Raw genomic sequence first — 14,847 nt, forward strand, 5'->3', positions numbered from 1 at the left:
TATAGTTTCATATACGTTTGTGGATTTCGCTCATATTATATATATACTCAAACTGTGAAATTGCTCACCAACATACGTGTTGACAAAATATTATTTTATGCATGTTACAGGTTTGACTTTTGTTGACTCGAGGACTTGATGAAAAAACGTTACCAAGACTATTAGGGTATTAGTAAAACGAACAATATGATTACTACTTGTTTCCAAATTTGTTTATATGAACGAGATGTGTTTGTTTATTGATTTATGAAATAAATGAGTTGTTTAAATATTGTCACTTTAAATAGTGTCTTGTGTATTTGTCCAATCACGTTGCACCCCGGCATGTTCCGCCGCCTTTGATCGGGGTGTGACACCTGACACTCTCCAACACAAAATGACAAAATTTTGCACATATACGGCTCGTATAGCCCTATACGAGTCGTATAGGTGCATATGCTGCCCATATAACCTATGTGACGTGAAAATAACCTATGCCTTTTTTAATCAAAGGCTGACAATCCTTTCTAGCTCTTTTCTTTTTCTTTTTAAAAAAGCCAAAAGTAGTTGTACATGTAGCCTTAACACATAAATATAAACACCAATATGGAATATGGAGTAAGATAGACAACAAATGCATCCAAACATTCTTCAAACCACACCGAAAACAATACATATATATCTGAAAACAAAATATAAGCTAGTCAACATATTTTTGGGATGCTAATCGGCAGAATAACTTCTTGAAGGATATTATCCAATCATCCTGGAATATCAAACACATCACAATGATACAAATACATACAATAGGAGGAAACTGAAGGAGGAATATAAATAAGCATGAACTTACTTGATAACTTGAAGAACGAAGGCGGTTTTTATGGAATCAGGGATTCCCTATATGAGCACGCCATTTGTTGATAAACGGCAAGTCACTTGAATTCATGCCTAAAATATTATCACCGTGATCTTTATAAAGGGTTTTGATTATTTCCTTAGTCTCACCTAGAAGTAGAGCCGCATCTTTGACACTGTCTTCTCTTTTCTCTATCGCATTAATGTGGCATTTCATTGTTATAACGTGTGGTAAGTTGGTGAGACAAGCGGCTATTATGTCAGCGATCATAGATGATAAACTATCGAACAGTTCCTTTCGGCTAACCTTGTCGTCAATGTTGGCTCGGTAGTTAAGCAGGATTGTTTTTGTTACATGATACATTGAGTTGGCACAAATAGACTTGCAACGTATGTATTCATCATCATTTATGCCTCCATCCGTTTTATCTATGTTTTTCGCTGTATCCCTGAACCATTCAACAATCTGTTGAGCTGTTTTCTTTTCAAAAATAGAGTCTTGAACCTTGTTGCCTAGCCATTTTTGGTCTAGAAGAACTTCTTTTCACAAAATATCAGCTACCTTTTGACAGCATACATCTTCATCAGTAATATTGAGACTTTCTTCCACATCTTTGACATATACTAGACCTTTCCATACACGTTCCAACAAGCTTTCAACTTCATTGTTTTTCTTTTTGTAAAGAGAAACGGCGATGGTTGTTAGGGTTATCACCGGTAAGCTCCAACAATCTTGATGTTCTACGGTTGATAGTAAAGATGGAACATGATGTTGATTAATTTCGTCGAACTTTGCAACACCTTCAAAACCACTACTACATTGTCCTATCAGCTTTATGATTTCATTGGGTTGCCTTTTTTCGCCCATTTTAATTAATCGGTTTACAGATTTCGAAAGGCCTACCAATGTTCTCTCAGCAAGCTTCATCTCATCTTCAAGATGCAAAACATACGGGCGAAGATCTTTGTTTCCTTCAAACTTATCAACCTTCTTACCTAATAACCACTTCACACAACGGAAACAATATAACACACATATCATAAAGACGAAGGGGACCAACGATATTATCTTGCACAACGTCACAACCCCCGTTTGGAACAGAAACCGAGAATTTTCCTTTTAAAAGTCTCAGTGATCACCTCGAGTTTGGAGCGGCTATGAGGTGGGAGTTTTATACTAGCACGTTTCCAGTCATATAACTTGCTACTCCAGTAGCCTTCTACTTCAAAGACCTTAAAATATTTTGAAATGATTTCGGAGGACACTTTAAAGCTTAAGGTTGCAAAACATCTAGAAAGCGGTGCAATTGTGCCAACTACGACTCCGATAAATTGTACTGTGAGAATCACTATCATGGACCAACTATAATCCGAGTTACAATCCTTCTCCAAAATAGAATTAATCGTCCAGGATATCATAAGAGCGTGTAAGATAGTGATGAAAACACATATTACCCCAGAAGCAGACGTGGTTCGAAAGCAAGCTGTTATGAATTGGGGGCTGCCACTCCCCGCCATGATCCAATTGTTGATCACATGCTTTTCTAGCTTCTCGACCGTTAATAATTCTCCTGATGACGATTGACTGTCTTTTAAAGCTCTTTTGTGCCGTTGTTTGTATTTCGATTCTATAATCTTTTTGGATTTTAGAATCGATAAAGATGAACATACATGTACTATCAACAATACAAGTAACAAAGCCACATAAATGGTGGCTAGTATTGAATTGCGATGTTTACTTATGCCCAATGATGTAACATCATATTTTGGAGCAATATGCTCAAGAATTTGGGCATTTTCACTGTACGAAACAACGCCTGTGTGAATTTGAATGCAAACATTCACAACCAAGGTGATTACAAGAATACCCAAAGCTATGATGTTTGACAACAATTCATTGTTGTCCATGGTTGCTAAACAAGGCAATAAGTTAGCCATCATGGTGCACATAAAAGCCATGCTTCCAAGCTTTGTCACTTGGTCTACTTCACCCGGCATAGAACCACTTAGATCCACAGGTAACTTCATTGCAATTGATATTACGGTGAGAAATGCAGCATTGATTCTAAAATATGTACATGGAAACATAGCTTTCTACTACGGAAACCTTGTAATAAATCAGCCATCATCGCAATGACGCAAACCAGAGAAGCTACCGCGATATACATCCCAATCCATAACATGGGTGCGCTGTATTGGTTTGCTAGATCTACTCGGTATATAGACTTTATGTAACCCATCAACGAATTCTTTGTATTTTGATTAATCTCGAAATTATCGAAGAGATCATCCAAGATGTTAAGATAATCATCTGTTGAGTAGTAACCCATTACGACTAAAAGTAATGCGGCTAGAGCTTTGGACTGAATTTTGGTTTCAAAAAACTTGCATATAATAGGGATGATCATTTACGGACGATAACGAAAAATACTACCAGAAACACATGAATCATCTTCTTCCTTAAAGCTGCTATCACCCGGGCCACGCCATGATACTTTATTTGCAGCAATAATTGTGGAAAATAACACTTGAAAGTTGTCCCACACATAAAGATGTCTCTAAATGGACACCATTTGATTTCTTTTCAACTATACAAGCTTTTGTTCAATAATGCATTCAAAATATACGTACCAATTTGAAATGTTTGGGAATAATGACAATGATTTGATATTTAATAAACGTAGTATAAGCAACATTTTTTGAAGCAAACTCGAGATAAAAGTATACGACTTAAGATTTGCATGAATGAGTCTTAGCTAGGGGTGTGCATGTGTCGGTTTTGGCCGAAACCATAAGCATAACCGAGATGTCGGTTATAATGGATAACCAGTAACCATTTTCACCGATCGGTTATGGCGGTTTCAGTTAATAAGTTTTGAAGAATATAGCTGCTCGGTTATGGATCGGTTAATCGTGAATTCGGGCCTAGCTAAAAATAGCTCAAAACAATAAAATTGGGTATTATTTGGGCCTAAAGGTTTCAACTTGAAGTTTTTTGTACATTGGAATAAATTGTTAATACACATTTGTATATACTAGAATATTACACAACATTAAAAACATACATACGGTTTGGTTTGGTTTAGTAGGCATGGAAACCATGTTACCATAACCGACCCACTATTGTTGGTTTTCAGAAAATCATTAATATGATCCATCGGTTTTTTAAATGGTTCGATTATATCGGTTAATTTGATTATTGGTAAGTTAATTGAGTTTTTTTGCACACCCTAATGAGTTATGCAGGCCGTTTATAAGAACATGTATATCATAAAATATAAATGTCACAACCCGTCTAAAGTTTGATTAAAGTTGTGTTTCATGAGTTTTCTATTTCATGGGCCTTGAAGACTTTCTGGAATGGAAATATGGTTCAAAGCAGTGGTGGACTTAGTTAGGAACTTAGGATATTCTTTATGGTGTTAGCATCTTTAGTGCTCGGATTTCTTACAACCAAATTCAGAATTTCGAGTCGTGTGAGCCATCTACTAAAAGACAATTTCATAATGAAAGTACATCGTCAAAGGAAAAACACACAATTAAATACAATGTCATTAGGTATGTAAACGAACGTGAACGAGTGGCTGGTTTGCCTAAGGTGTTACAAACATCCTCTGGACTCATCGTCCTTGATGAGGCTTGCCCCACCATCGTAAACAAAATACAACTTTAGTAGCTCTATACCATTTGTAATATCTGACCTCTCATACCACAAATATTGTTTAGTTTACGGACAAGTGTTTTTGGTTTCCGTGATGGCATTTCCTAGGATGTCACCTATCATGGTATTATTCCACTTAAGCATGCTTAACAGTGAAATTCTTCTCTCATCCATTACTATTAAGCTCAAAATGCGTTTATGAACCTGACATCTCTCTTATGGACAGAAAGGTCTAAAGAGTATAAGATTTACTTAAGGTGTAACAGTAAAACTAACCAATTAGATTGGTTAATTTTACCCCATCAATGATGACATACACTTAATGCACTTTGAAACATAATCTTATATTAATTCCACATACTCAATTTCACTTCTCCTTCTTGATTGGTAGCTTCCCTAAATCTGTGTAGTATTTATATAGGATACATGGTTTGAAATATAGCATAGATGTCAAATCTTTAACAAAAATGATCTTGATCGATTTTAAATTTAATCTAGTATACATCAGTGTTCTTAATATTTTTTTCTGCTGAATACTCCACCTTCTTCAAATGAAAAGTAGCTTTCAAGCTTATATATATATATATATATATATATATATAGGGTTGATATCATTTAAGAACTCTAAAAAAGTTAAGAACTCTTAGGAACTCTTAACAACCAAACATTTTTTTTATTTTTTTTATATATTATCATTATTTATGAGTAGTTTTATCATATTTTATATACAAATTTTTTATTACATATATTAATCAAAAGTTTACATATGTGTAAAATTTAAGTACTAACAAATTTACATATATGCAAAAAAAATATAGATATGTATAAAAACTAATTTTTTTTAAATTGTATTCGTAAATATATATAAAAGACAATGATAAAACTGCACTCAAATAACACTAACATACAAAAAAATTTATAAAAAACGATAGTTTTCAAGGGTTCCTTCAAGTTTTTAAATAATTTAGGAGTTCTGTAATGATACTCATCCTATATATATATATATATATATATATATATATATAGGGTTAGAATAAAAAGTTAAAGTTTCCTAAGAAGTGTAAAAAGTGATTCAAGCCATTGGATTAACTAAAACATATAAGGGTATGATGAACCATAGAATTTTTATTATTTTTGGAATGTGTTCATGCAATTTTTGGAATCAATTTAACATTATTACAAATTACTCTCTCATTTTCTTTTTTTTTTTGATATAACAACCTCACGGTTCACCTATTTTCCTTGGTGCCACATTATTTTTCCCTTCAATCACAATTTCTTTCCTTTATACATTTGTCAACGTGAAATCATTTCCATCCTCACTATCTTGAACGATATTTTTCAAAAAAAGTAACATTCATTTTCAGATCTTTCAAATGAAGGATTCTTGACTCAGGTTTTGAAACATTTACAACCATGTGTTCAAATGCTTCCCATTCAGCCAAGTTAGGAATTGGAGAAATTTATGCATATTGACTAATCAAGAATATGGGGTCCGGTATAATGAACATATGGTTTTTTTAATCGTTTTAGTGTGTTTTGTAATGACTGATTGTATATTTGTAATGACGCTTTGACGATTGGATGTGTTTTTTTTATATAAGGGTGTTTATTGTTCTTTGATCAAAAGCGCACCGGAATATAGTTATAATGCTTAAGATAGTGTGTTTTAGTTCTTGGTGTTATTGGTGTTGTGTTTTAAATTTGAGATTAAAATTTGGTGTTGCTTTTAAATTTTGATTCAAAATTGAACTAAAACACACTATAATATAGATTATGACGTTTTTTATGTTGCGTTTTAAATTTGGATTAAATATGATAATCATATATTGATAATGTTTCCATAAATAGTATAAAACACTAGACAATTATGCCCCTGAAGTGTTATAAAACAAGAATAAAAATATAACACACTTAGGAAAAACATAACACCGAAGCACAACCATTGGATCGTCATATCCAAGGCTCTAGATCTCTTCCTACACTTCTTAGACAAACCTTACTTTTTATTATAACCTCACCCTATATATATATATATTACTGGAAACACATGAATCATGCTGCTGCATGCTTGATAAAGAGATGAAAATGGCAGCAGCAGCCAGCTAGCAAAACCTGCATGTGGGTGACCACATAAGCAGATGCATGATAATTTTGAGGTCCTTCTGTTATATTTTACTTTAGGAATTCAAAATTTAATCCAGTCACATGGACCAACCAGTGAAGCTTTATTTGCAATAATTGTGGAAAGCAACTCTTCACTTCCACATATAGTGCGGTCTTAAAGTGAATTTCATCTGATTGGTTTTTCCAATTATAAAAGACCAATGTGAAATGTAAGTTCATCATTGAATAATGAATATATAATGATTATTTTCTTTCTTATTACTAAAAGACATCAAATATAGATGGACTTGACCAAAGGCGTTGACTAGGTCACCATACTAGTCGTATAGCCTTATACGACTCTTATAGATATATGGTTTTATGTGCAATTCAAGATTCAGTGTGATATACATGTTGAACAAGAACAACTATTTGACACGATACATGCAAGATTACGATAACTATTTGAAACAATATAAGATTCCGCCAATTATTTGACACGATACAAGAACCCGCCAATTATTTGGCACGATACAAGATTCCATCATCAATTATTTGACATTTTACAAGCTTCCACCGGAGCTACTCTATACAAGACTAGAGGTTTCTACATTTTATTCATTACATTCTTGTTTCTTTAATTCATTCTATCACTTGCATTATCAATAATTTTAACTATATCTAGAATTAGGTGGTGAATGTTCTAACAAACATATCAACGTTTTCCATTGATCAAGTTTAAACCAAACTAATTTTAATTCATTATGTTTTGTTTTAGTCATTCGTGTCTATAAAATCCTTGCTGATTGGATGCAAGCTAGTGGTCGTGACATTCGTGTCATTGTACTCTCCATATGGTTGAAGAAAAAGGCTGCAGGTCATGTGACCAAAGTTTTTCTAAAATGCCAGTGTAGTAGTGAATACACGGGTACAATGACAATTAAACGTTTTGGATTGAAAAAAAGATATCTATCCATTTTTAACATCCTACTTTTGATAATAATAAATAAAAGAATTTTGTTTACTTAATGGTGTATTATTATTTAATTAAGTTAAATAATAATAATAGAGTGTATGCTTATGAATTAAGGGATGTGTGATGAGCCTTAAGTCCATAATCTTGGAGGTATTCAAACACCCTTAAACCTTTCTATAACCCTAAAACCCTCATTCCATCACCTAGCCTCCATACACACACTTAAAAACACACACAAACACTCCTTCAAACATGGATTCAGATATGAGCTAAAGAGGAATAGATTTCATGTTCTAACATCATCGTCAAACAAGAAACACGTCTAAGATCCACGTGTTGAATCTGGTACGAAGCAAAACCGGAATCCAAAAAGGTATGTTTATGATATAGAGGTTAGTTTTAGACATCATTTTGTCTTAAGATTTGATACGAAGGCAAATCGGATCTTATAGTGTTAGAAAAACATAAATTTTATGGTAAACGACTTAACATGTGTGAAACGGGACGAACGGGTGACGTTCGGACCTGTTAAAGCGAGAAGTTGAAGCTGTTATGACCCAGGACTCGTTGTAGTAGTAAAACGGGTCTTTAAGAGACGGAAGAAAACGTTTATAGCTGAAAGGCATGGAGGACCAGATTCAAATCGAGTTCTTGAGGAAACTCGATTCGTTTGGAAGAAAAGTCGAAACAAATAGAATCGAAATGAAACTCGATTCGACTTAAATGAAACATGACTAGATTAAACTCGATTCAACTTAAATGAAACTCAATTCGACTTAAATAAAACTCGACTCGATTTTATCAATTAGTGGTGGAGCCAACTTCAATTCTACACTTTCCGACACCATTTTATTAATTCTGGCTCACACCACTTTAAAACTCCACATATTAATCCGTGGCTACATGCACACATTTCACTTTCTTTTAAATTGGCAACATAATGTTCCCAATTATTTTAATTTCACCACAGGTTTAATCACTTGTTCGAGCATTAAGTTGAGAGTGAATACGCGCATGTCGATCTTGCGATGTTTAATAGAATAATTCAACGTTTTAGCTCGTGCTCTTTTGGAACCTACAAAATATAAAAACACATTTGAAGTATCATAATCTTAACTTCAAACTAAATAAATCTATAAAATAAATGCAGAAAAAGTGGTTCACTTTTAGTTAAGATAATAATAAAAATATAATAACGACACTCTCGTTAATCGTGGGAAATTCACTTAGTACAATACCGTTTACAAAAGTATATAAAAAGAATATAAAATACAAATTTATATACCGAAATGATTCAATCCATATCTTACTAGGAGTGCTTCCATAAGCTTTCTTCTAGCATTCATGTCACCAGTTTTCATCACTTGAGTCTTCAACAAATGTTTCTTCAAAACAACAATTCGTTTATTGAAATTGGGTAACGGTTTTGGTTGAGGATCGTGTTAGACACAGGGTCCTTAAAACAGATTCCGTACCTACTCTCAAGCGCATCTGTTTCCCAGGGTACAACAACCGGAACAGTATGTGTACTGCCGGAGATGGCCACGAACCCGAGGAAGTCACTGGCTATATTGGTGTTTATCAAGATGTAGAAAAAAATTGTTGAAGTTGTTTGACATAAGTATAGAGAGTGTTCCTCTCTAAATTTTGTCATGAGTGTGTGTAAGTGACTCCAAAATATGTTTTTAGTGTATTACAACATGAGCCAACAAGTTCATTATATACTTACACAAAATGAGAAATACTCGACCAAAATTAATATGTCATAAACAATAAAATTAATTTAGTCATACACAAGATAATTAATCTTGTAATAAACTTGAAATTAATTATTGTAATTAACATGGTTAAATACTTTTAATTAGATTTAAGTAGTGAATCAAAACCATCATATTTATTCATGACATGAGTTGAAACAAACTATTTAACCAGGTCCAAACAACTGTTCGCAACAGTCCATTATGCAGGCGCGACACTCATGCGCTCCTACGTGGGACACGATGTCAAAGATAAATCCAATTTTCTCTTCTTTAGTTATTCCAACCATACAACTTCGAGCATTGATATTCATTCATCAACGCTCCATTTTGGACACTCAAATCAATATTTATACAACACATATATAAATATATTATTCATGTCCAAAGTTAGTGAAAAACCCATTTTCACTAATAAAATTTTCCAACAATCCCCCACATGAATGGAGATCAATCAAAACACACAAATTTCCAATGAAAACCTCGACAGTTGAGTATTGCAGGATAGGTAGGTGTTACCCTTTGAACCTTCCTTTATGAAGCATACTTAGCCTCCTAGCGGTTTGTAGACGCGATGTCTTTGAACAGACCCCCATTTGTGGAAACGACAATATGCCTTCACACAATACTCTTCTTAGCTGGGCACATCCCTCACTGTCGTGTCCGTTATGGTCATGGAACACTAGCCTGGTTCTGTGAAAGCTCTAGGAACTGCGCACCCCACAGTTTCATTCGAAGCGACTCCACTTCTCTTTCACATAGGTGATTTTGTCTCAAGTCATTAAAAACATTAAGGTTAACACGATTTACACAAAATCATCAACCATACATTATGCTTAACCTCACAACATGTCACCGTTGTTAATAGGAATGGACTAGGAAGTAATTAAACTCCCTTTAATAATTTTGAAGGATATTTATATATATATATATATATAAACATATATATTAGCTTGTATGTAAACATATACATTAGCGATGCCCCCACAGTGACTACCCTTCGGTTATATGATTAAGTTGTCCTATTGAACTTAGCTCCTGGGATCTCCAGTCTGCTAAGTTAGGTTTCCCTCATACTTCCTTTTCCCACGGGCTTTAGTCCCATTCCACAACTTCATCTCTCGTCAACCCTCGGGTTGTTGGATCCAAATATTATCTATGACTTTGTCAAGTCATTTGTAGATAATTTCAGTTTGAGATGAGTTGTTATGATGTGTTCTTAACTTGTAAGTTAATTTGCCTATATTCAAGCTTCTATGACTATAACAACAGGTATCACCTTGAACTAGAGATGGGCAAAAAAACCGGTTGGTGAACCGGTTCAACGGTTTAAACCGAAAACCGGTTTTTACAAAAACCGGTTATTTAAAAACCGGTTTGACCGGTTTAGTAACCGCCGGTTCGTATATCGGTTACAAGTTCTAGAGAAAAAACCTGTTACTGAACCGGTTATGGAAAAAACCGGTTAATTTTAAAACCGGTTATTATGAAAAAAACCGGTTATTAACTGGTTATTTAAAAAAAAAACCGGTTAATTAAAAAAACCGGTTATTAACCGGTTCTAACCGGTTTCTAAACCGGTCCTAACCGGTTAGACCGGTCCGATTTTTGCACCAAAAAAACCGGTTAATAAACCGGTCCGGTTATTTAAAAACCGGTTTTTTTCCAGGCCAAGAAAAACCGGTCCGGTTATTAACCGTACCGGTTTTTTAAAAAAAACCGATATGTGCACCTCTACCTTGAACCTTGTTATAATAAGTGTCTTAGAAGAACATAAATATTATGTTTTAGGCGAACACGTGTTTGCAATATCTATTTGGATCACCAAATTCTTATTGCCAAACATTAGCAATCAAATATATGCCCAATATTCAAATGCAAGTTACTCCCAGATTTAAGTGTTATTGGATAGCATCCAAATGGGGTAATGAAAGGTTCTCCCTTTCTACGTGTTTGAGAATCTTCTCATACAACCAATTTTACATACCCAAAGGGTCGGTTCTTAAATGTCTCATCCCCCCACATTTCTTGCCATTGAACTACTATTTGTATAACCTTACTTATGACAACAAATGTTTATAACGACATTTAGATACCCGTGATTTGAACAAGAGTTGCCTCATTGTATCAGTGAGTTCATCAATGTTTATTTTGGTACTCAATAGCTTTTGAGTTGACCAACCAACATATGTCATTGTCATAAGTTTGTCATCAAACCAATGAGTTTAATGCCCTTCCTTACAATGAATGAAAGTATCTTTCAACTTTCTCTACACACGAATTCGTTGTGTGTCCATATATACGTTTTGAATATTTAAAGTTAATTAGTCTCCGAGGATTACCATAATTAACTAAGTACTAGTCTAGCATGCTTTAGACTACAATACTTTAGCATGTGAACAGAAGATGCATCATTCTGATTCTTCACAGCCTCAAGGTATAACACCATATACCTTGTTCACATTCACTTAGACACACCACAAACTTCAATGTTTAGAAAAAGTATCTAGATTATTTCATGTTACAAACATGACTTTATCATTCAGTTTAAGAACACAACTCTTTTTCCCTTGATCTTCAAGGCTTCAACATTTGACTTATGTGGACTTACACATAAGTCTTAATCCAAGTCAATTTTGGTGAAGACCTTGTTTTCTTGAAACCATGTATTAGGATACTCTCCCAAAATGAAGGACACGTCCTCCACATAATTCAAACAAAATTGATGGTGGTAGAAGCATCTACGAGTCCATCATTAGTAAAACTCTTATAACAAATCTCGAACGATTTATTATAAATGTTAATAATAATAATAACATATATTTTTTCATATGTTGTAATCAAATTAGAATTCACACTTTGTGAAATTCTCATGTTGATACTCTCAACGTTTAATGATATATTTCATTCTTGTGTATATCCTTTCAATATACGTATAGTTTTTATCATGATACTCTCACGATGTAGTTAAACGTTTGATATCTTGTCTTTCGACATATCATGAGATACTCTCTCAATAAATTGTCAAGTATTCATAAAGACAAGTTAGTTGTTTCATCTTGAAACTCCAAACTTGAACAATGACAAATCTAGTCCAAAACAATAAAGTTGTTTACATGACAAACTACTCATAAGTAGTTGAACAATTAATTATGTTCAAAACAATAAAAAATTGTTTTAACAAAATAACTTACTCGAGACTAGCTAATATATGGTTCAAGATGTGCTAATTATCTTTCTAGCAACGAACCAATATTAATTGCAAAAGACATGTTTTATTCGTTCAAGTCATATCTTAAGTTTGCAATTGTTTTAATAATAAACTTTATGTGTTTTATGTTTTGATAACCAATCAAGACCATAAACTCCAATATATGTTTATTAAATAAAACATTATCTAGCCCGCTCGTTAGAAAATTAAAACGATTACAAATCGTTTGTTCACCAAAATATAGTTTTATCACACTAAACCGATTCTAACACGCTCGTTAGAAAAATACACGATTGCACATCGTTGAAGTAGATGGTTTATAAGATAAAACGATTCTAATACGCTCATTAGAAAAAAATGTTTACTAAACGATAAAATGTTGGTTCTTATTAACATAAGCCATTCCTAAATTCTTGTTAGAAATAACCAATTTTACATCGTTTTTAAAACTTACGATTCTTATAAACCACTTCTAAGACACTCCTTAGAAAATAAAAGAATAGACTTGTTTATAAAGCTCATTAATTTATAAGATTTAAAGCGGTTCTAAGATGCTCCTTAGAAATAAACGGTAAAAACCGTTATAAAGCTTAGTAGTTTATACAAATAACACCATTTCTAACACGCTCATTAGAAGGTATAAACCATCAATTCGTCAAATAATCTTTTTTTAACTTGTTCGCACACTGCGAAATACCTACTTCGCAAACAACAAACCGTACCTCGCATCCCACCTTGTATGTTTATAAATACATATGGTTTTTCTAAACCAACCTTTTCTAATACGCTCATTAGAAAATATAAACATTTCAAACCCAATAAGACCAGAATTATTACGCTAAATAATATATATTCTAACGCGCTCGTTAGATGAAGAATGATTATAAAAATCATTTTAAATTAAAAACCCAACGGTTTTTCAAATCGTTTCAATATATTGTGATTCTCTTCACACAAATATATATGCAACAAAATGAGCACTTTTGTTCATCTCATCAATCACCCACTTGAAACTTATTTTCCATATTAAGTTTTGTACTAAACAAAATCAACATGGATTTTATGAGTCAAAATAAAACCGCCATTTTATTAATGACATGTTTAATGTCAAGTTTAATAACAAACTCCCATATTAATTCATGAGAAGAAATTGTCAAAACTCTTATATTATTTTATGACATATGTTTGCTAGCATATAATAAAAAAAATGCAACAAATTCATACTAGGTTTACTGGACTCATAAAACATTTTAACTCAAACGGATTGCTAGAAGTCTTTTCTAACACAACTGTTAGATATAAAACGATAACAAATCGTTTTAAAGACTCTAAAGGTTGAATCGAACCATACGATTTGTAACGGTATTCGGATTTAATATTGTACTCCAATATAAATAAATCCGATATCTTTTGTACTAATCACATTATTTCCCCAAATATTTATAAGATTTTATAGAAAACATCCAATTAACATTTTAAACTTTCGTGAACCAAAAATCCTTATCAATAGGTTTTAAGATTGACCCGTCAATCTTCACGAAAGTTTGTTTTAAGATTGTAGGAAAAGTGGTTCACTTTTAGTTAAGATAATAATAAAAATACAATAACGATAATCTCGTTAATCGTGGGAAATTCACTTAGTACAATACCGTTAACAAAAGTACATAAAAAGAATATAAAATTCAAATTTATATACCGAAATGATTCAATCCATATCTTACTAGGAGTGCTTCCATAAGCTTTCTTCTAGCATTCATGTCACAAGTCTTCATCACTTGAGTCTTCAACAAATGTTTCTTCAAAACAATAATTTGTTTATTGAAATTGGGTAACGGTTTTGGTTGAGGATGGTGTTAGACAAGAGGCCCTTAAAACAGATTCCGTGCCTACTTTCAAGCGCGTCTGTTTCCCAGGGTACAACAACCGAAACAGTATGTGTACTGCCGGAGATGGCCACGAACCCGAGGAAGTCACTGGCTATATTGGTGTTTATCAAGATGTAGAAAAAATTTGTTGAAGTTGTTTGACATAAGTATAGAGAGTGTTCCTCTCTAAATTTTGTCATGAGTGTGTGTAAGTGACTCAAAAATATGTTTTTAGTGTATTACAACATGAGCCAACAAGTTCATTATATACTTACACAAAATGAGAAATACTCAACCAAAATTAATATGTCATAAACAATAAAATTAATTTAGTCATAAACAAGATAATTAATCTTGTAATAAACTTGAAATTAATTATTGTAATTAACATGGTTAAATACTTTTAATTAGATTTAAGTGGTGAATCAAAACCATCA

The 14,847-nt window shown here is 33.1% G+C and overlaps 1 protein-coding gene across 1 annotated transcript; it reads right to left on the reverse strand.

Moving 5' to 3' along the window:
• Nucleotides 1-1,378: 1,378 nt before the first annotated feature.
• Nucleotides 1,379-3,164, reverse strand: LOC143634659 (uncharacterized). Its single transcript, XM_077102678.1, has 3 exons — nt 3,001-3,164; nt 1,975-2,899; nt 1,379-1,840 (listed from the first exon to the last, which is right to left on the reverse strand). The coding sequence occupies exons 1-3, from the start codon at nt 3,162-3,164 to the stop codon at nt 1,379-1,381; spliced, it is 1,551 nt and encodes a 516-aa protein (XP_076958793.1).
• Between the last annotated feature and the right edge of the window lie 11,683 nt (nt 3,165-14,847).

The sequence above is a fragment of the Bidens hawaiensis genome, unplaced genomic scaffold (assembly GCF_021521415.1).
Source record: "Bidens hawaiensis isolate Kalapana, Puna unplaced genomic scaffold, B.hawaiensis_p1.1 tig00007139_1, whole genome shotgun sequence".
Classification (NCBI taxonomy): domain Eukaryota; kingdom Viridiplantae; phylum Streptophyta; class Magnoliopsida; order Asterales; family Asteraceae; genus Bidens; species Bidens hawaiensis.

Excerpts from the sequence above, each read along its gene's own strand:
- LOC143634659 (XM_077102678.1), bottom strand. The coding sequence starts at position 3,164 with ATGGGTTACTACTCAACAGATGATTATCTTAACATCTTGGATGATCTC. Across the intron at positions 2,900-3,000 it reads CCCATGTTATGGATTGGGAT|AATCAATGCTGCATTTCTCA; the intron begins GTATATCGCGGT and ends TACATATTTTAG. Across the intron at positions 1,841-1,974 it reads ATAGCCGCTCCAAACTCGAG|TGGTTATTAGGTAAGAAGGT; the intron begins GTGATCACTGAG and ends CGTTGTGTGAAG.